General features: G+C 42.8%; 1 protein-coding gene across 2 annotated transcripts; it reads left to right on the top strand.

Moving 5' to 3' along the window:
* The first annotated feature begins 464 nt into the window (after nucleotides 1–464).
* Nucleotides 465–14,061, top strand: dnajb6a (DnaJ heat shock protein family (Hsp40) member B6a). Of its 2 annotated transcripts, none has more exons than XM_018757914.2 (10): nucleotides 465–606; nucleotides 3,171–3,258; nucleotides 3,382–3,491; nucleotides 4,045–4,104; nucleotides 4,314–4,424; nucleotides 4,651–4,794; nucleotides 4,908–5,058; nucleotides 5,645–5,715; nucleotides 11,018–11,194; nucleotides 12,834–14,061. In XM_018757914.2, the coding sequence occupies exons 2-10, from the start codon at nucleotides 3,194–3,196 to the stop codon at nucleotides 12,932–12,934; spliced, it is 990 nt and encodes a 329-aa protein (XP_018613430.2). In that variant the 5' UTR covers nucleotides 465–606; nucleotides 3,171–3,193; the 3' UTR covers nucleotides 12,935–14,061. The 2 variants fall into 2 exon arrangements, with proteins under 2 accessions (XP_018613430.2, XP_018613429.2); XM_018757913.2 differs by having other exon boundaries at nucleotides 12,831–14,061.
* Nucleotides 14,062–20,222: the final 6,161 nt, after the last annotated feature.

Below are 20,222 nucleotides of genomic sequence, written 5' to 3'. Positions count from 1 at the left end.
CATGAGTGGAACACACTTGTATCTGTCACTCACACACTATGGGTGAACCTCAACAGCATGCCTTTGGACTGCAGGAGGAAACCAGAGCACCCAGAGGAAACCCACACAGACACGGGGGGAACATGCAAACTCCACATAGACTGAGTGGGGATCAACCTATGTCCTTTCGCACCACCAAGGCCCTGTGAGACAGCAGCGCTACTCGCTGTGCCGTTTTATACGAGGTGGAACAGAGCAGTGCGATTGCGCAGAAGAAAAAAACGTGTTTTCAAATGGCATTTGAAGGATAAAAATGTTGGGCGGCAAAAGAGCACCACCTGGTGGCCTTTTACAGTAGGTTTTCGTGTTGCCGACGGTAACGGTCCACCTGGACAGGAAGTGACGTTACACTGTCGGAAGCGACTGTCCGAAATAGTCCAATCATTCCGCCACAATTGTAATAGGAAGTGACGTCCTGTGTCCCGGAAGCGAACCTGTGCCGTTCATGAAGCCATCCGAGAGAGGGTCTTTTATGCGGAACGTAGCTGGACGGTGGGTTTAAACGGACGAAAAAACGAGGAATTGAATCGGAGGAGGAGCGTCTGGAAAAAAAGATTGACGACGAAGGTGAGAGGGGGAATAAAATCCCACCGAGGACGTTGCTGCTCCGTCCGTGAGTAGCACAGTGCTGATTTGCGGTTGAGAGACTGTGCGGTCTACTGGTCCGTTATATTGATAAAACTCGTTCTCGTGTTTGTCATGTGTCCTTATGATCCGTTTTAAGTGGTTCCGTTATGATCCTGACTCAGTTATTATGGTTTATAATCCTAGTGCTGCTGCTAATCACGTGGTTGGATTGTCTATTGTTTCAAATAGGAAATATTTCGCCATCAGATCATTGCCAGACTCACTGATAACTCACTGTTTCCAGTTGTGCTACAGTCAATTGGTGTGTACACTTATGACATGTCATGTTATCTCGATGCATATACATAGAAATGCTAAGCACTCGGATCCACTTAAACTATTGTTGTGTCATAATCATATGCTCCAGTTTTAGCTCTGTTTGGGATCGCTCACTGTTTGTTGAGTAGATTTAAGGTTACTTCCAGGCTTCAGTTTTTGGACACTGAAGTATCCCCCACAGCATTGTGCTCCCACCACCACACTTCAAAAATAGTGTTTTTTTTTTTTTTTTTTCTTTTCTTTCCTTTTTCTTTGTTTGTTTGTTGAGCAGTGTTTGTGCACACAGAGTGCTGTGTGAGGCCAGCGCATTGTGGCCAGAAAGCACAGTTTGGTCCCACACAGACCAAGCACAGTCTTTTCCTGTATCTGAGCTGGAAAAACCATATTTTAATAGGGTTCTTCGGGAGTAAAAGGTTCTTTGCTTTCACCCTCTGCCATATAAGCCAACATGGAGGGGTAATGATACAGGTCCCTGATGCACCTTTTCTCCACTCTCTGCCATTGAACCAGAGTTCTTTTAGTGAGTGAGTGTTAGATTTCCGGTGGCAACCCCCAAGTTTTTTTTTTTTTTTTTTAATTCATAGCATGACTTTTTATGGGACAGTGTTGGCACTGTTTGATGCATTTACATTTATAGATATGCTTAACCCCATAAGGTCTACAGCTTAAACAATGAATTTGAAAACAAAGAGCTTTCGATATAACTTTTGGGGGGCACCTTTGATTTCATCATTAGTGAGCTAGCAGGACTGACTGGGATATCCATATTCACAGATATTGTTTTGTACTCTTTTCCTTCTGTATGCTTGTGCATAACTGAATTTCTAGCTTCCTTATAATGCTATTTGGTCTTCATCGTGCCCAGTGTGGTACTTGAACAGTAAACTGGTGATACAGAACTTGCAGTCTAAAATGTGTTGCTATGGCATCTGCAGCCTTTGACCCTTTTGCGAGTTCTGCTGTTGAGTTTGGAGATGTCCACCTGAGACCCCTTGCAAGTGTGGTCTAATTTCAGGCAGAAAGAGGAGCTTTAAATGTCCATATCTGAGTCCTGGATGTTGTGGAGCAGAACACTGATGGAATAACAGACATCCCTTCCCCAGAAGTGACTGCTTACTGTCTTTGACTTTGTGGTTCTACTATGTATTGTACCTTCATTGTACTGTTCTTCTTACCAGTATAGGAGGTGCAGTGTGTAGAAACCATTGTCTGTTTGTTTTGGAAATCCATTATGTTCTTATTCATGCTCTGCAGAGCAGCTCATGTACTGACAGCACTTGGCTCACCTCTTTATCAGAGCTTTCAAGCTTTGTTTCAAATCTTCACCAAAGGGACCGGCTCTGAGCAGTGGAATCCAAACCCTAGCGGCAGATGGTGTGATGAGTAACAGGTTGTGTGTTCACATCCCAGGAGAGGCCCTCCTGTATTACTCATAAAAGGGACTTCACCTCACTCCCCCCTTCAAAAAATATATAGCTGCCTAAATCTATAAAATTGTACACTATTCAAGTCCCAGTACAGTAAATAATGACACTGACATACAGTGTGGGATGCCTGCATCTCTTTCTCCTTGTTTATGTTTGATAGCAGAGTGCAGAGAAGCCAGAAATTCTGACTGATCTGTGTTATGGGACCTGACTCAGTGTAGGGTTTGTTGGTTCAGGAAGTGACGAGGTCACAGTTTGAAAATAGCAGAAAGTACCAAAAACACATGAGCTGGGAAGGAAAAGAATTTTTGGAAGATCAGAAAGTAAAGAAGTAAGAATATAATCCAGAGCAACCCCCACAATAAGATCAGTGTGCAGGTGAGTAACAACCCCCTACGGCTCCATCACCTTACTTGGAGGCCTTTAGGGTTGGGGCCTAGAAGGTGTGGCCCAGGGGCATGACTACTACGTGTGTGAGAGATTATTTCTTTATTTTTTTTGGTGATTGAATTGGATGTTGGACATGCAAGGTCTGAAGTTCTTTTACACCCCCCCACCCCCCTGCTGCCATGTGTTTCTTGGCTCCAGCATACCCATCCCAAGTGGTGCCAGTTCTTAGGGTCATGCAGGGTGATTAGTTATGTTGTAGTATGTCCATCAGGGATTTCCCTACTCCTGCCTGATCATCTGAAAGTTTTTCCTTTTACAACAGGGGACATTTTATAGATAAACATGTAAATACAATGTTTTAAATGTGGTGACACTCACCCCCCTGTTCTTTGTTTGTTTACCCTGTAGACTTGACTGCAGCCAGCATCAATATGGTGGATTATTACCAGGTCTTGGGAGTACAGAGGAATGCATCCCAAGAAGACATCAAAAAAGCGTAAGTGGCTTACGGTCAGGAACCAAGTGACCAGCACGTTCTTGTTCTGGGCCCGATGAGTGGATCAGACTGGACTGACACATCCCCTGTTCTGAGGGTTTGCCTCTGGTCCCTTTTGCCCAGGTACAGAAAACTGGCACTCAGGTGGCACCCGGATAAGAATCCAGAGAACAAGGAGGAAGCGGAGAGAAAATTCAAAGAGCTGTCGGAAGCCTATGAAGTTCTGTCTGATGGTGAGACACGGGTTTTGGGTTGATAAGCGTCTGCGATGTGATGCACAGCTGAAACACACATACACAGTGTAGGCAGGAAATCGAAGATCAGTGAGAGGGAAAAAGTTCAGTAACATGCAGCATTACTGCTTAGTGTTAAGGTGAATTCTAGAAGAGCTGGTAGTAGGACAGGGGTTTGGAGCCTGAATGGAAGATGACCTGTAACATCCATGTCCATATCTCAGTTGTAAACCCATAATCCAGAGTTACAAACGTGTTTTGCTAAATGAATGGTGTTTGGGTGCTCTCGGGATGTTGCTGCTGGGCCCAATTGTTGACTTCATGTTTCAGGTGTTCATTTCATGTTTGGTTTATTATTTATAAGTGATGGAGCCCTTTACTGATGACAACAGATTTGTCACAACATGTATTAGTAAATAATTCAGGAAACTCAAATGCGCAGAGTTTAAAATGGATTTCTGTCTGTTGCTTTGAGAAACGGAACAGGATGCATTGTATTAACTCACTCATGTTTCAGTTTACCGCATTTTTACCACGCTGTGTTCTTTTTCAGCCAACAAGCGCAGTATATATGACCGGTTTGGGAAGGAGGGTCTAACTGGTGGTGGAGGAGGTGAGATGATAGCATCTGTGAATATTTATTGTGGTATTTGGGCTGTTGGACACTGGGAGTGGAACCTGATCACATCTGTCAGAGCCTGGTGCCCAGCGCAGAGTCTCACCAAGGAGTCATTTCAAGACTGCTTGTGACAAGACTTGTGCCGATGGTTTGATTTCCTGTTTCCACCCAAATACTCACCTTGTGCCATTTCTTGTTGGTAGGAGGACGTTACCACAACGGCGACCACTTTGGCGGAGGGTTCACCTTCCGCAATCCAGAGGATGTCTTCAGGGAGTTCTTTGGCGGGCGAGATCCCTTTGCTGATTTCTTCGGTAAGCGTTGTCTCCTTCAGCCCATTTGATGGTGTGGGCAGGGTGTGCGAAGGTCTGCACAGACACGCACGCTGTGCAGTTAATATCAGTGGTGCTCTGCCATGTGCACTGTCATCTTGACAACACTCTGCCCCTCATGTCACTATGTAGATACATCCCAGATCAAACTGCTATATGATAATCTCTCTCTCTTTCTTTGTCTTTCCCTCCCTCCCTCTCTCTACAGGCCTGGATGATCCATTTGATGATTTCTTTGGTGGTGGTCGAAGGCACCAGCGCAGCGTACACAGGAGCAGTCCGGCTGGGTCCTTTTTCTCTCCCTTTGGGGGGTTTCCATCTTTCGGAGCTGGATTTTCAGGGTTTGACCCAGGTCGGTGCCCCCAGGTGTTGGGTATCATTTTCACATTAGAGGTCTGTCATTGCAGGGACGTGGTAAACGCTGCCCCCTTTGGGCGGACTTGCTGACTGCTGATCTTTGTGCAGGGTTCACCTCATTTGGACACCTTGGCCAGATGGGAGGTGGGAACTTTGCCTCATTTTCCTCGACTTCATTTGGCGGCGGTGGGATGGGAAGCTTCCGCTCAGTTTCCACCTCCACTAAGTATGTCAACGGCAGGAAAATCACCACTAAGAGGTAATTCCTTGAAGAGCCTGACAGTCATTCACCTCAGGAATCAATGAAATTACATGTTACATGCTTGCAAGCATGCAAATTACATGCTTGTTCATTTGAGACTCTTTTCTCCAAAGTGACACACAGCTCAGAGTAAACAATAGCTCGTCAACAACAGACGAAAAGCTTTAGACGCAGGATTATCACCACGCAGATTGTCTGTCTGATACCACCATGTTGCTGGTTCACATCCCTCAAGTAGCTGCCTACAGAACTGACATTTAAATAGCAGAAACACTGTCATAGCAGATGGTCTTGGACTCATTTATGTAGCTGTCCAGGAGATCTGGAGAGAAATGGCTCTGAAAGAGATGGGTTTGAGACCTATGTTGAATGTTGGGAAGGATTCAGCAGCTCTGAGGGACAGAGGAAACTCATTCTGCCACATCAGGGACAAAACTGAGAACCAGTAGACTTTATTTTGGACCCTTGCGAGTAACACACCGAAAGACCAGAGGTGGAGGAACACAGTACGTATAACAGAAACATGTCAGCATCTGTGAAAGTGCAACATGTTTATACCATTTTCATGCTCTGTTCCTGGCAGGACGATAGAGAACGGACAGGAACGAGTCGAGGTGGAGGAAGACGGACAGTTAAAATCTCTAACTATCAATGGTAAGGAACAGATGCTGAGGCTGGATAACAAGTGACTCTGACTCAGTTCGAGGGTCGGCATCGGCCCGCGGTCACGTCCTGCTGTCCATCTGATGCCCTTCAGATGAATGTCTGTTGGTTTCGTACCGTTTTTCGCCACCGTTCACAGTGCAGTCACCTTTTCATGAAACGTTCCCGTTTGATGTATTTACAAAGAAAGTTGGTGCTTTTATCTTTTTGTTTTTGTTCATTTGTTGGGGACCAGTCGGAGCAGGACCTGGGCCTCCGCCTGCTCTTCCAACCTCTAACCCCTCTGCCCGCTTTGCAGTATTTTGGTTCTCATTTGGATGCGCATTGCCTAGGGAAGTAAAAAAAGCTGTACATTTTCAATAAAGCACAACATTTGCTTTTTTCCATTCGGACACTGAAATATTTCACTGGAAGAGATGGGTAGTGCTTAATATTAAAACCCACTGTATTAGTTTCAGTATTTTTTTTGTAAATACTGCTAGACTGATAGATTGTGTTAATGAATTTCTCCTTTTTAATTTTTTTTATATTTATGCATGATTGCCAGTGATTCCTGTTCATATTATTAATGTTAAGTCCAAAAAATCTTGAACACCCCCCTGTTATTAGTGCTGTATATATATGGATACTCCTGGGGATTTTGTGTACTTTGAAAAACAAATATTGGGGGTGAATAAACTCCAGTTCCATCCTTTCGGAGGATGCGGCAGCTGTGTATGATGTAGAAACTGCCAGCTATGCACACAAGCACATCTGCATGATGGCTGATTTTTGTAATTTATGAATATTTGTCAAATCAGATGCTTGCTTTGCAGTGTCGCTGCTCTTAACATAAACGAAAGCAGCTTATGTGTTTGTCTACAGCTGAGGTTCCTCCGTGTTTGTAATGTCCATGGACTTGATAAGGAGAGGTATAAGGTCCTACTTCATGGCACTGCTCAGCACAGGTCCGCGTGGATTGAAATGGGATAAATGTGTAGTCTGTACTGAACTAACGTACGTGTTGTGTTTGCTACACCAAGGGGAATTTGGGTCCACCTGCCTCCTGTAAAAGCCCCAGTTTGTTAGAGCCCTTTCCTTGCCGCACTTGCCGTCTTAAATGTGTCCAGCATTTTCCTTTGTTGTTTTTCATGTGAAATTAAAGTCGTATCTTGCTGCACTTGTGCTTTTGTGATTCATTCTGCTGTATAAGACCCTCGTAGTGGCGCATGTTAGCGACCCCCTGAAAACATTTTGGCAAACCTCACTTTTTTCAAGGTTATCACTAATCCTCCGTTTTTTTCATTGAATTGGAGTTTAAGTTCTATTTCTGCAAGATTATGGTGGCAATTTGTATAAGTACAATTGGTAACAGTTATATTGTTTTAGACTTCTGTAAATCAGCCATGAAAGTCTGTGATCACATGATGTATGATCTTTGCGTTTGGTTTAAAATTGCTGTAGCTTTGTGCTTTCCGTTTTTTGCCGTGTAGAAATAATGCGGTTCAGGGATATAATCTGTCACAAAAGGTTTTATAATTGCAGTTAACGGAACATTTTTCTAACGCTTGTTTTAAGCATGATGAATGTGACCTATGTTTACCTTCTAAGCCAAGCGATGGCAGTAAAGAGCACCCACACACAGTAGGGAGACCACCATGATCAAACTTGCTTCTACAGTGTTTACACCTTGTGTGTGTTGATCCTGGGCATGAGACAGCTGGTATGTTTATGGGGTGAACTACTTAGAGATTGGCATTGAACAGGACTTTGTGGAGATGATGAATTTTTATTTTCAGTCATTTCAAATAATTTTTACCTTTAAATATGGCTCAAAGTAGAAACAAGTTTAACTTTTGGAAAGTGTTTTTAATTTATTATAACTTATATTTGCAGAATCTAAGCTCCAAATAAAGGGACATTTTTACTATTAAGCTCGTACTGAGTGAGGCTTTGTGGTAAGAGTGATTTTTGGAATTAGAGATAAAAACAGGTTATGGAACAACTTCCTGTCCTGACTGTGTGTAAGAAGCCGTGTGCATGCAGGTGTTGCGTGTTGTGTAGCTGTCAGTTCTTTCTAATGATGCGTGTCGTGTTGCAGTGGCTCCCTTTGCTGGTTGTGTTTTTGTCGTCTTTGCATTTTAGTGTTTATTTAAGAATCTCAAGTTCGAGAGGTATGAAACCAGAAGCAGTTAGACATTGTGCTCAGTAAGACCTTCCGCTACAGCTTCTTTTGTACGTTGTGTCCTCACAGGAGGAATGTTACATTCCACCGTTTTCTGATTTGTTACTGCATTTTCAATTAGATTAGTTTACATTGGACAATTTTTATCATTTGCCAACATCTGAACGTTCATTCTCACCTTCCTTTTTTCTCTGTGTGTGTGTGTGTGTGTGTGTGTGTGTGTGTGTGTGTGTGTGTGTGTATACACACTTTGTCTTCTGAACAGTACAACTAATTTGTACGTCAGTACTGAAGAACCATTTCTTGTAATATTTCATGATACGAAAATATAGTAATTTGAAACTCGTGTTTAAAAGCATTGCACGCACTAAGCCTTTATAAAGATGTCTGTGGTTGGTTAGTTAATGATGTGTCTCAGGAGTGATCAGTCCCCCTCGGGTCATAGGATCACGCCGAGCCATCTTCTTCTGCCCTCGACCCCACAACCTCCTCTGTGTGTTCGTTAAATGGCAGGTTCCCACCCCTTCGAAGGCCGTTCGCTCAAGATTTTCCTGAGGGCTCATGGTCTTCAGCCAGGTCAAAGAATACAAATTGAAGGAGGCTGAACTGTGCTTTTGCATCTTTAATGAAATTGGCTTTTCTCATGGACAGCCAAAGCCTTTTTGTGTGGATATTCAATATCTCGTTACAGTGATTCATGTTTTTAATTACTGGGGTTTATATGTTTTAAAAGGATCACATTTTCATTTTAGCAGCGTGGGCCTCAGCAAGCACCTTCTCTTAACATTTGTTTAATTAAATGAAAATGCATATTGATGAGGTTGTGAGACTCTGCCCTTTCTTATTGACACATTCTTCAAAAATGCTGGCTTGTTCATGTATTTATTTGTACACAGATCCAAAGCCCTTTTGGCCAAGGGCCTCAAAATGTGATTCTGAGTTTTTCATGTGACCCAAGAAACCCCCCACAATTAGACCTGTGGATCTTTACTAGAGGATGTCACTATGGTCCGAGTACAGAACTGGCCTGGTCCATGAAAGTGGTACTGCTCGCACTTACATGGAAAGTTTTATTATCAAAAATTAAGCTCTTTAAGTGAAGCTACTGATGCCAGTGTATGAGAAGCAAACCACAGTGAAATGCTAATAACAAAGTGAGATTTGCATAATAATTATTCTTTCCCTGCCGTGATTTCCGAATTAAATGAGATAACAATTGCATGGTGTATGCTCTTGAACTGAAGGAATGCTTGGATGTTGTCTGGCCCCCTGAGACATGGCTGAGCCTTTGGGGCTCAAGAAATGAAGAATTTATGATTCTAGAGCTGTCGCTCTTCTGTTGCCATGGTAACGGGGTGTGATGCGAGACTCCCTACCCGTGTTGTAAATGCACTATGGTACTTCTCTAACTCGCTTTATGACTTCATTCTGACAATTATTTCCTGCCTCTATGTGGTCCCCGGGTATCTGTATGTTAAAATGCAGGACGGTGTGTGAAGTTGTTCTGAAAGGTCAGCGCATCACTCATTTTTCTTACTACTGTGTTACTTTGCTGAAGGTAAATGGGACTACAGTTTAATGCATTTATACAGCTGTATGTTTTTCTGGTGAATTTGAACTGACAACCACTTGGTTGCAAGGTCACACACCTGACACCACACTAAAGTAAGGACTAAATACACAAACAGGTTTGAATTTCTGTGACATAGTGGTTCAGATTGTCACCTTCCAATTGAAGTCTAAAGTTCGAATCCCCATCTTGCTGTAGTACCCTTCATCAAGATATTTACTCTGAAATGATGCAATTAAAATTACCCTGTTCTATACATAAATGGGTAAAACATTGTAAGCAGCTTAGCATACAGACTTAACAGTATAAGTCACCTTGAGGAAAGATTTCAGGTAAATAAAGGTTTATAATATTTTAATCCAGAAGAAGGATTATTTTCCTTATTCTTACAGGCCCTATATGACATAGAGAAATATTTACTCCCTTTTCCCTTACCGCTGAGTGTACAGTTGACTAACAGCTACTTTGTAGTAAAAAATAATGCTTTTTTCCAAAATATCATTATTCAAATGGAACATTGACTCTTTAGCGTAGTTGTTAAATGTAAAACATAGTTTAAGTACCCTAAATGCAAAGGACAAACGGGGTGCAAGAGATTGCACAGCGTCTTTTTCTGCTGCATAATTTGTGTGACATGACGGTTAAATATTTACTGGAGACGGACAAACAGACAGACGCCTCCCTGATTAACACGAGTTGAGCTGAGGGGTTGGGTATGGGGGGCAGAGCGGCCCCCCTCTTGCTGCCCACTTCAATTACACCGCACAATGGCAGGGAGATCCACTGCTGATCTCCACCTATAATCACTGTCCTTCATTCTCGCCTCCGTCGCTAATTCAATATAAATGTAAATTACCGACTGAAAGGAAGAAAGAATCCTCATTTTTATTTACATGATTAATCACAATAAAGTGTGTGCTGCCTGAATTGTGATTGGAATAGTGGGGGCGGGAGCATCAATGTGTGGGGCAGCATGGGAGCTGACCGCTACTGGCCTGCAGCTTCATTTACAATTCGCATCCCTCAGGTGCATCGCGCACTTGTCTCTATGGGGAGCCTAAATCAAGGGCAAACCAGAGTGAAAATCATGTACAGAATTTATACACAATGCGGCATGACAGCTGGTCGGTGCATCAGGAACCGTTAATTATTTAGGTTTTTTGTTTCAATCTCTGGCTCAAAGGGAAAATGCTTTGCTGCTCGACTCTGCGCTGCGCTGCACTAACCTCCTGCCTGTGCTCTGTCCCCTTTTTAAAGTACATATATCTGGAGGTAACTTTTCAGCCAAAGGTATGGTATCGATTTCTTTCCTTTTCCTCTATTTTTTTTTTTTTTTTAGCATAAGATAAACAAACTTGATACGATTTGAAATATCCGAGCTGCATGTTGCTTTAGAGAGAAGCATCTGTCAAATGCATAAATGTTTTGTTATGCACCTGTATGTATTTTTTTCTCTCCTCCTTTTCCATTTCCAAAACACACGAGAGGAATAAGCAGAGGGTAAGTGGATGTTTGTCTACATGTGGTGAGCTTCTGCCCTGACTGCTGTCAATCTGCAGGTGTGGCCAGTCAGGCGTGTCTGGAGGAGGAGCAGCAGCGACGGCGCTCCATCCACAGGCCGCTCCCCAGCACCGGACAGGCCGCAATCCCACGATGCCCAGGAAGAGTCTCGCAGAGCAGCCGCCAGGAGGAGCGGCTGCCGGACAGCAACCCGCAGGGTCCAGGGCGGGCTACAGGTCTGAATCTCCTTTTCACTGTGTTAGTTCTAACAGGCAGGGAGGTGTGTGGCATCCAAGTAGGTAGAGTCTAAATGTTCTCTTTTAGAACATGCATCATAAGTCACAGATGAGGGAAATTTATTCGGTACTTCGGTGTAACTTTTATGTTTCTGCACGAGCAGAGACCTCATACGGGCTTGTTCGAATGCTGCAGAACATGACAGCAAGACTCTAAATTACAGTAATGATGCCTCTAAAGAGCTTTTACAAACCCAGTGTCACTGTCTGCTAATATTACAAACATTAAAACTATGGATTTTTGAAAATACATTTTCCTTTTTTTAAATTTATTTTTAATTGTATTTTCTTAAACTTCCGTTTGTATCGGAATAAACGTGACCTGTGTTTACCTTCCAATCCAATAGATGGCAGTAAAGAGCACCTAAACAGAATGAAAATGTGTAACCACCCTACAGGTCAAAGTGTTTAAAGCATTTGCCTGGTGTTCCCAAGTGTCAGTGATCAATAACAAGATGAGGAACATCACAAAAGTTTATGTATTGAATTGGTCAATATCTGTTTGTAGAGATGACATTTTTTATTTAGTCATTTTAACTGCGTGTCAGTGAAGTTCAACAGAGTTTTTAAGTTCATTATAGCTATATAAAAAACATCTACAGAACTTAACCTCTGAATACCTCAAGTGACATAGTATTTACTTTTTATTGATTCTGGGTTAGTGCATAAAAGGGGCTTAGTGGGTAAAAGTGACTTTGGAGTTACAAACAAAACGTGTTGCAAACAGACTTCCAGTCTGAGTTGTTTGTAATGTGCCCTGGTGTATTGACACTGGTGTTATGTACTGAATTTATATTTACATTTTACAGTTACATTTATTGTAGGGGGGTACTGTGGCGCAGCGGGTTTGACCGGGTCCTGTTCTCTGGTGGGTCTGGGGTTCGAGTCCCGCTTGGGGTGCCTTGCAACGGACTGGCGTTCCATCCTGGGTGTGCCCCCCCCAGCCTTGTACCACGTGTTGCTGGGTTAGGTTCTGGTTCGCTGCGACCCCGCTTGGGACAAGCAGTTTCAGACTGTGTGTGTGTGTGTGTGTGTGTGTGTGTGTGTGTGTGTGTGTGTGTGTGTGTGTTTGAGTTACATTTATTCATTTAGCAGACGCTTTTCTGCAAAGTGACATACATCTCATAGAAAATACGTGTGCATTACTTTAGAAGAAAGAAAACTTAGGAGATGTGTGATACTTCAGTGCAGTTAGTTTCTTTGCACCATAATCTGTATATGGAGCTGAGGGTTTATTACAGTGTTTTAAAAGTGACTGTTGAAAAGATTAGTCTGTTAGACTTGACTGAACTAAACCTGCTGAAAAAAGTGTATTTCAGTATTGTAGCAGGTTGATGAAGTGTAGTCCAGTCCATCCTGTGTGTCTAAAACAGGAGCTGATGGGAAGCCACAGCTCTGAAATTTACATTTGAAGCTGTGATTTTTTTTCTGTTTCTGTTGTTCCAGCCCTGCAGGGAGGTCACCAACCTGAACTCAGATTGAGTCCTTCCTTCAAAGTTTGTTTCAGAGCACTCTGAGGATGCATCCCCTGCCTCCTACCACTCCTATCTCATATATTGCCATAATTATGTCTCAGCAGGACACCCTGACATCAAGTGGAGGAAAGCAGAGAGGAAGGGGGACGAGGGAAGGAAGAAACGTCCAAGACTCATTCACCAAGCCGGAACGGACCCTCAGTGATTTTCGACTTCCCCCACAAACCCTTTTACATGTTTGGGTTGCACTCATGACAGTCTGCCAATAACCACATGACAAAACAAGCAAATATCATAATCAGTGAAAGCATTAACAATGTAAACAGCTGCACATGGACCATTGGCTTCAACCTTTCAGGATGGTACTTGTACCTTGCAGGGACCACTTTTACCCTCATTTCTTATGAATTATTCTGTTTGTCTGTACTGTTTATTATTATTTGGTCCAGACCTTTAAACGAATTGTGTTATAGATCAAGGAAAGATTCATGTAATTATTTGTCATGATGTTTATCTTTGGCCCAGAATATGAGACTAGTCTATCTTTCAAGGGCATGATATTTCTGTTCTCATTCACTGCCCCACGAGGTCATGTGGAGACAGGTGGGAATGGCACCACTAGGTGAGGGGGTCGATGGACGCTTAAGGACAGACGGGACAGGCTGGATCTCTGTATGACTCATAAGGTGTAACAAAGCTGTTCTTCACTGTGTCGATAACTCAGCCTGAAAGCAGTTCGCATTCTGGGGGGATGGAAAATCGAACACCCAGAATGAGACCCCCATTTTTTGCCCCAGTGCAAAGGTTTGTTCTAGATGGTCTGGCTTTCCCATGGCAGCCACAGCTCTCCTTGAGGAGGACAGATCGCACACCACTTCATCATGCTCTTCTGCAGGACCAGGTTGGATGAAGCCAAAGCACTGATGAGGAAATTCCATTAGGAGCAAAACATCACTTTGATGGCACCGACGAGACCTATTCTGACCCTCTGCGTATCTTTGTTATGTTGACATTCAGTGTTCTGCCTTTCCTCTTTCATCCCAACCTATATCACAGATGGCTTTCACTTGTCTTGTTTCATGAGAGAATTTTGTGCATGCAGTGTTTCTTGAGCAGGTGATGCAGGGGTTATAGCTCTGGCCTTGCAGTCTGCAAATGATGGATTCAAATCCCCACCCAAGTAGTAGTACCCTTGATCAAGGTACTCACCGTAAACTGATACCCAGCTCCACAAATGAGTAAAATGCCGTGTGTAGCGCAATGTTGTAAGTTGACTTAGAAAAGAGTGAGACCTAAATAAACAATAACTGAGCCTTCACCTAAATGAATCAATGATCTGCCTCAAATTTTTCCTCAGCAAGTAGTGATGGGTGGAAAATGTGACCGTCATGGGAAACTTTTTAGGGACTGTATGGAAAACAGTTAAAAGTCCTGTTTTTTTTTTTTTAAAAAAAAAAAAAAACTTCTATAACAGTAACAAAAATATGGTGACTTAAAAATGAATAACAAATTAATCTTTAGAGCAAGTGTTAATCACACAGCCTGGCCTCCTCTATGCTGAATGTGACCTGTACAACTGGGGACGTCATGGTCGCATCCCTTGGAGATGTTTTCTGCAGCGATTTACCACATGTTCTCTGTGCCTGCAAGGTACTGTGGGTGTTCTCTGAGCAGTACTGTGGCACTGTGAAGTGCAGAGCTGGAGAAAAGAGAAGGTGGAGAACGCCCTGGAGTTCCCACCACTGACCTCAGTGCCCCCCCCCCCAAAGAGACCCATGAAGGACTCAACAGCTGGAGGGGTGTAGCTATGGAGGGAGGCAAGAGCACAGCTTGTGGTCACCTGCCCACACAGCAAACCAGACCCCCAGGCCAGCATCACACACACGCATCACACACACACACACACACACACACACACACACACACACACACACACACACACACACACACACACACACACACACACACACACACACACACATATTTCCAGAACCGCTTGTCCCATACGGGGTCACGGGGAACCGGAGCCTACCCGGCAACGCAGGGCGTAAGGCCGGAGGGGGAGGAGACACACCCAGGACGGGACGCCAGTCCGTCGCAAGGCACCCCAAGCGGGACTCAAACCCCAGACTCACCGGAGAGCAGGACTGCGGTCCAACCCACTGCGCCACCACGCCCCCCAGCATCACACTCTCTAGGGCATATATGGTATTAACATGGTAAGCAAACAGAAGAAAGGTGGGAAAGATGAAGATCCCGTTCTTTAGTTTAAATGAATGTTGTTGCAGTGCCTGTGACTAATGACGAATACTAATGTAGACAATTTAAATGTCTTTACAAATATGCATACCGAAGTATAGGAATAAATATTGAAATAATTTATTTTCAAAAATTAGAAAATGTAGCTTGGAGAAGTATTAATATAATAGGTTAACATTTAGTACATTTTTGGTTTGCTAATTGTTTAGCACATTTTAAAAGCATCTTAAATCATTGTTTTCTTATTAAATATTTTTGAAGCTATTCTAAAGATAAATACATATTTTCATACTGCAGCTTAGCTGTGGGAGTGCCGCTAGGGACCTGCAGGGCCCATTCCCAACTACAGGGGGCGCCAGAGGAGGGGATTTCTCTCCTGAGACCAGAACAGACAGGATAGGAGGCAGCACAGTTTTCCGTATCAGCCATGTCTTCAAGTTTGTCTACAAGTATTCTATGACTTATGAGCAGAAACTGTCAGTTTTGTTTCTCTTCATGATAAACAGTGGAAGTTTCGAGTTTTCTCAATTTGAAAACTTGAGGGAGGCATACAGTGCCTTGTTTCCATGGTTGTGATGGTGTGATCAGTTTAGAGTAAGTACTGTAATCAAGGGTACTAGACCAGGATTGGAATCCAGCTCCTTCAGACTCTAAGGTGACACCTCTGGCCACTGTGCCATCTGCTGTGCCACAGATACACGCGCAGCGAATATGCTGGAAACCAGCCATCTTGATCCGGGCCTGACAACCTGTCACTGTCTTTGTTACTATGGGAAGCACTGCTCCACCCTCATTATCCGGTCGTGGCCCGGGTTACCCCTGGGGTTTGCAGGTAACACGGGATTGCTGTGCCGTTGCACCATCGGCACGGAGGCCTGACAACTTGTCCTTCATAGAGACGTCAGCGATGATCACGGTGATGGATGGAAAACCACGGATCGTATCTGACGGGAGGTTAAACTGATGAGGACCTCTCGGCATCAGACGTCAGGTTCATCAGAGTTCTCAGCTCCGTCTTGTTCAAGAAGACGGCAAGTTGGTGATTGAGGTTGTATGTTAATTTTTCTGCCGTCGTTGGATTCATCAGAGCAAGGGCAGTGTTTTTCCCATAAGAATTTGTTTATACAAAGCTGCTATTTTTCGTGCTGCTTTTCCCTTGCAATCTTGCAGTGAAGAGTAAAATAAACTTCAGTAGATTGTGTAATTTAATAACGTGTTTGCAAAGCATATTCAGAGATACTGTTATAACTTGCTGTCAGAGTTAATATTTATTACAGTAGATCCTTTAGAATGCTTATTGTTTTTGGGCATGATGGTGGTGTAAGTGATCAGCTTTTACTTTTGTGTAACACTGTTTTTGAATAAGGGGGTGCAGTGGGTTGGACCGGGTCCTGCTCTCTGGTGGGTCTGGGGTTCGAGTCTCGTCTTGGGTGTGTCCCCTCCAGCCTTTCGCCCTGTGTTGCTGGGTTAGGCTCTAGCTCCCCACGACTCCGTATAGGACAAGTGGTTTCAGATGGTGTGTGTGTGTGTGTGTGTGTGTGTGTGTGTGTGTGTGTGTGTGTGTTTTGAATGAATGAATGAAAACTATTGTTTGTTGAACATTGTTTTCAGAGGGAAACTCTACCGTTTTCCACAATATTAAGATTTAAGATCAAAGCTGTGTCAAAGTACACATGGGCTCCACTCATAAGCATATTTAGCTGTTTGTGGGTGGAGTCAAACCACACTCCCCCAATACCTCAGCCAGTCAGCTCCTTTGGATCAGATACCGTGCATCCTGATAGGTCAGAAAGAGTTGTTGCTGTTGCTATGATCCTGTTGCTAGGATCGCAGGCTTCTCCAGTTCTCCAGGTTCTACAGGAAACGTGTAATGAATTATGGATGGATGATTTTCTCAGAGAGGTCTAATCTCCAATGCAGATGAGCTCGATACCCCCCCCCCCCCCACGTTCATTAAAAGTAGGCAGTTATAAATCAGGAGCCACCATTCGCGTCGTCCCAGTTGAACCAACAGTAACTTCAGAATACTGATGTTGATTCTCATGCAAAGGAAAGGTCAGAGGTCAGTATCTGTTATTTGTTCACGGACAGCTGGGGGAGGAGACCTGAATACGTTCCATGATCCCTGAAGGGTATCAAAATATTGGTGTGAAAACACAAGGTGTTACTCCTGATAAACTGGTATAACTTAGGATGTTCTCAGTCAAACCAGTTGCACTTGTGTTGGTCAATAAATAAAACGGACATCATATCCAATATCAGTTGACACATGCTAATATCCATATATATTTAGAATAACAAATATATACAAGCAGTGTTACTGATAAAATAAGCATTACAATAGCTGAGGCATACAGGCACAGCAGTCAAAAATAAAATCAAGGACATTTGCAATGTGACTGGACACTAATATTTCAGAGACTGATAATATTTCTAAGAAATTAACCAATTCATGGCTGAATGAATGTGTGCTGCATTTATGAAAACAACATTTAAGGCAATTTTTAATATACTAACCATGATTTTGTATGCAGCTTCTTTTTCTTCATAATGTATAAGCAATAAAAAACAGCATGAATTAGTTATGTTTAAGGAAATACACAACGGTGCCTCCGGATGCGCAATGTGTGCGGATGGGAAACTTCTTTATTATAATGTCTCGCGGAATAATAATGAGATCTGTCACAATCGCTTCTGTAGCAGTGGAGAGAGCTGCAGCGGACATGGTGGGTGCTGGACCGGTGTGTCACTGTGTTTCGTCACTCTGTGCGTGTAGTTGTGTGCACGCGTGCATGTGTTTGTCCGTGGCATTGAATTTAGATATTAATGAGCTGTATATCCTAGCCGAATGCAGTCATGACCTCTTCTAGTTCCATTTAGGGTTATACAGTCCTTCATCCAGCTTCATGACTCTTTGAACTGCTGTTTTTTTAATTTATATTTTCACACTAATTTCCAATTACAGTATTGTCACACATCTCCTTATCAACAGTAATTATGCAAAGGAGGCTTTCTTCATTGAGCAAGAAGAAAGCAATTTTTGTATGCAAATGGTTAAAGTCCCCTGTGTACAGCAAAAGACCGGCATGCTGTAAGCCCCCTGATGAAGAGTGACAGGTCGCGATATTGGGGTCATTCAGTGATGATGATGATAAGCCAGGAGGAAAGACACAGAGATATGGAGTGTGAAAAAAGAGATTTGTTCTCTGCAGCTGAAGGCCTCCAGCAAGCCAGGGCTGAACACTTTCACAGCTGTGACACAAGTGGAAGACAGAGCTTGAGAAACTCTACATATGGTCAACAAGCTACTCCAAAGCACTCAACAAGAAAATAGCAGTTATACAGAATCCATCATTCATTCATTCATTCATTATCAGTAACCACATGCCCAGGGCAGGGTCATGGTGGTCAAGCGTCTATCCCAGAAACACAGGGGGTGAGGCAAGGTACACCTTGCACAGGACACCAGTCCATCACAGCACAATGTAAACAAACATTTGATGTTAAACTCAAGAAAGGTAAGTATTTTGTGTCATATTTTTACCAGTTCTGATGCAATGGCAGATGGTACTTGTAAACGGAACTAATCATTGTCACAGGATGCTGAATCACAAGGTTTAACAACTCCTTCCAACGGAGTCCTCTGGGCTGAGCCATTGGCCACAGCAGTAACATTCCAGTCCTGATGTCCCTCCGATGTATTTGGTGGTGGGTGTTTCATCTCATGCTGGACAGGAACATGCTTTTATCTTTGTGCTGTCGGAAAAAACTGGCAAAGCTGCAAATTGTGATCAATGTCTATATTTATAAACCCCACACTGAATTGGGGAAGAACAACAATTAGTTGTCCTTTAATCGTGTCAAAGGTGTGTTTTTTTTTTTTTTTTCCTTTTATAAACATACATTGTTATATCCAAAGGACTTTGTAGAATTAGATTTTTTTTTTTCTTTAATAAACTTGTTTGTCCTGGATGAGTCACACACCTTTGCAGCAGCTTTAGTCTGACTTCTTATAATGCAGTTAATCAAAACTGTAGAATATATGACGAAGGGTTTCAGGTGGTTTGACCTTGAAGAAGACTTAACCTTGATATGAAAACGTTGACTGTTTGACTGCATCCTCAGAGTTTTTGAGTTTTCAGAAGATTTAGCAAAAGTTTAGCCCATCCCATTGCAATAAAATGAGTGTGGGTTGATACACAAATTATGTGATTATCACTGTGTGATCAGCCTATCTGTTTAGTTTGTGTAATTTACATGCATTTGGGTCATGTGATTAGTTTTTCTGTGTTTGTATGTGTGTGACTGGCAACTCTGATTATAAGTTATATCCGTAAAACATGGCCTTCTTGTGGAATAAAATAGTATCATCTGTGGAAGAAGGGTACCAATGGGTTAAAGAACTGACACTGTTTTACAAAAGCCACTGGAGAGGGCTTCCAAATGCAAATGTGCAGATGTCTCAGGTATAAACTACAGCCCACCACCTCCCTCCTGCAGTACTAGATAACTGGCTCAATACACAATACGTTGATTTTTTTTCTGTGTTGATTTTTTTTTTAATGAAAAATACAGAAGTATTTTCATTGATTAATGGTTTTGTCCAAATCGCTTTACAGTTTTTACCCACCGTTTTTTTTTTCTCTTTTTTTTTTTTTTAAACCCATTCATATTTCACTTGGCTCAGTGCTTTGACCAATGAAGGATACAACCCATTGGGCTTGAATTAGCAAATTTCAGGAATTAATATCATGTCTCAAAATGGTGCTCTGCTGACACACACTCTGATTAGTTCTGTGGCTTGTATAAATTTAAAGTCCCACCCTTCGGCTTAAAAAGTGCACCATATACGTTGAAAACTGAGGGGGTAACTGGAGCTCATCATATTTGGAGGGTGGGTCTGTTAATGCAAATGTTTTCTGGTGCATTTCAGTACTTTTTTTTTTTTTTTGGGACCTAGCACAAACCTTTGGCTGGCTGCACCCTGGCCAGTTGCACCAGCCATCCACTTGTCCAAGGTCAGCAATGCAACATGTGGGCAGCTGCCAAAGCCCTGTTAGTACATCAGTGCTCCACGCTAATGATATTATCAACATTTTTGTTCACTTATCAAAACACGCAGCGTTTGCATGACAGAGCTACTTGGGTTCAACAACAGGAATGTGTTCTTTGTGCAAGTATGCAAATTACGACAGCAAAAGTGACAGCATATAATTGTAATATTCACAATGCTC

Source organism: Scleropages formosus, chromosome 7 (genome assembly GCF_900964775.1).
Source record: "Scleropages formosus chromosome 7, fSclFor1.1, whole genome shotgun sequence".
Classification (NCBI taxonomy): domain Eukaryota; kingdom Metazoa; phylum Chordata; class Actinopteri; order Osteoglossiformes; family Osteoglossidae; genus Scleropages; species Scleropages formosus.
This window is presented reverse-complemented; position numbering and strand designations above follow the sequence as displayed.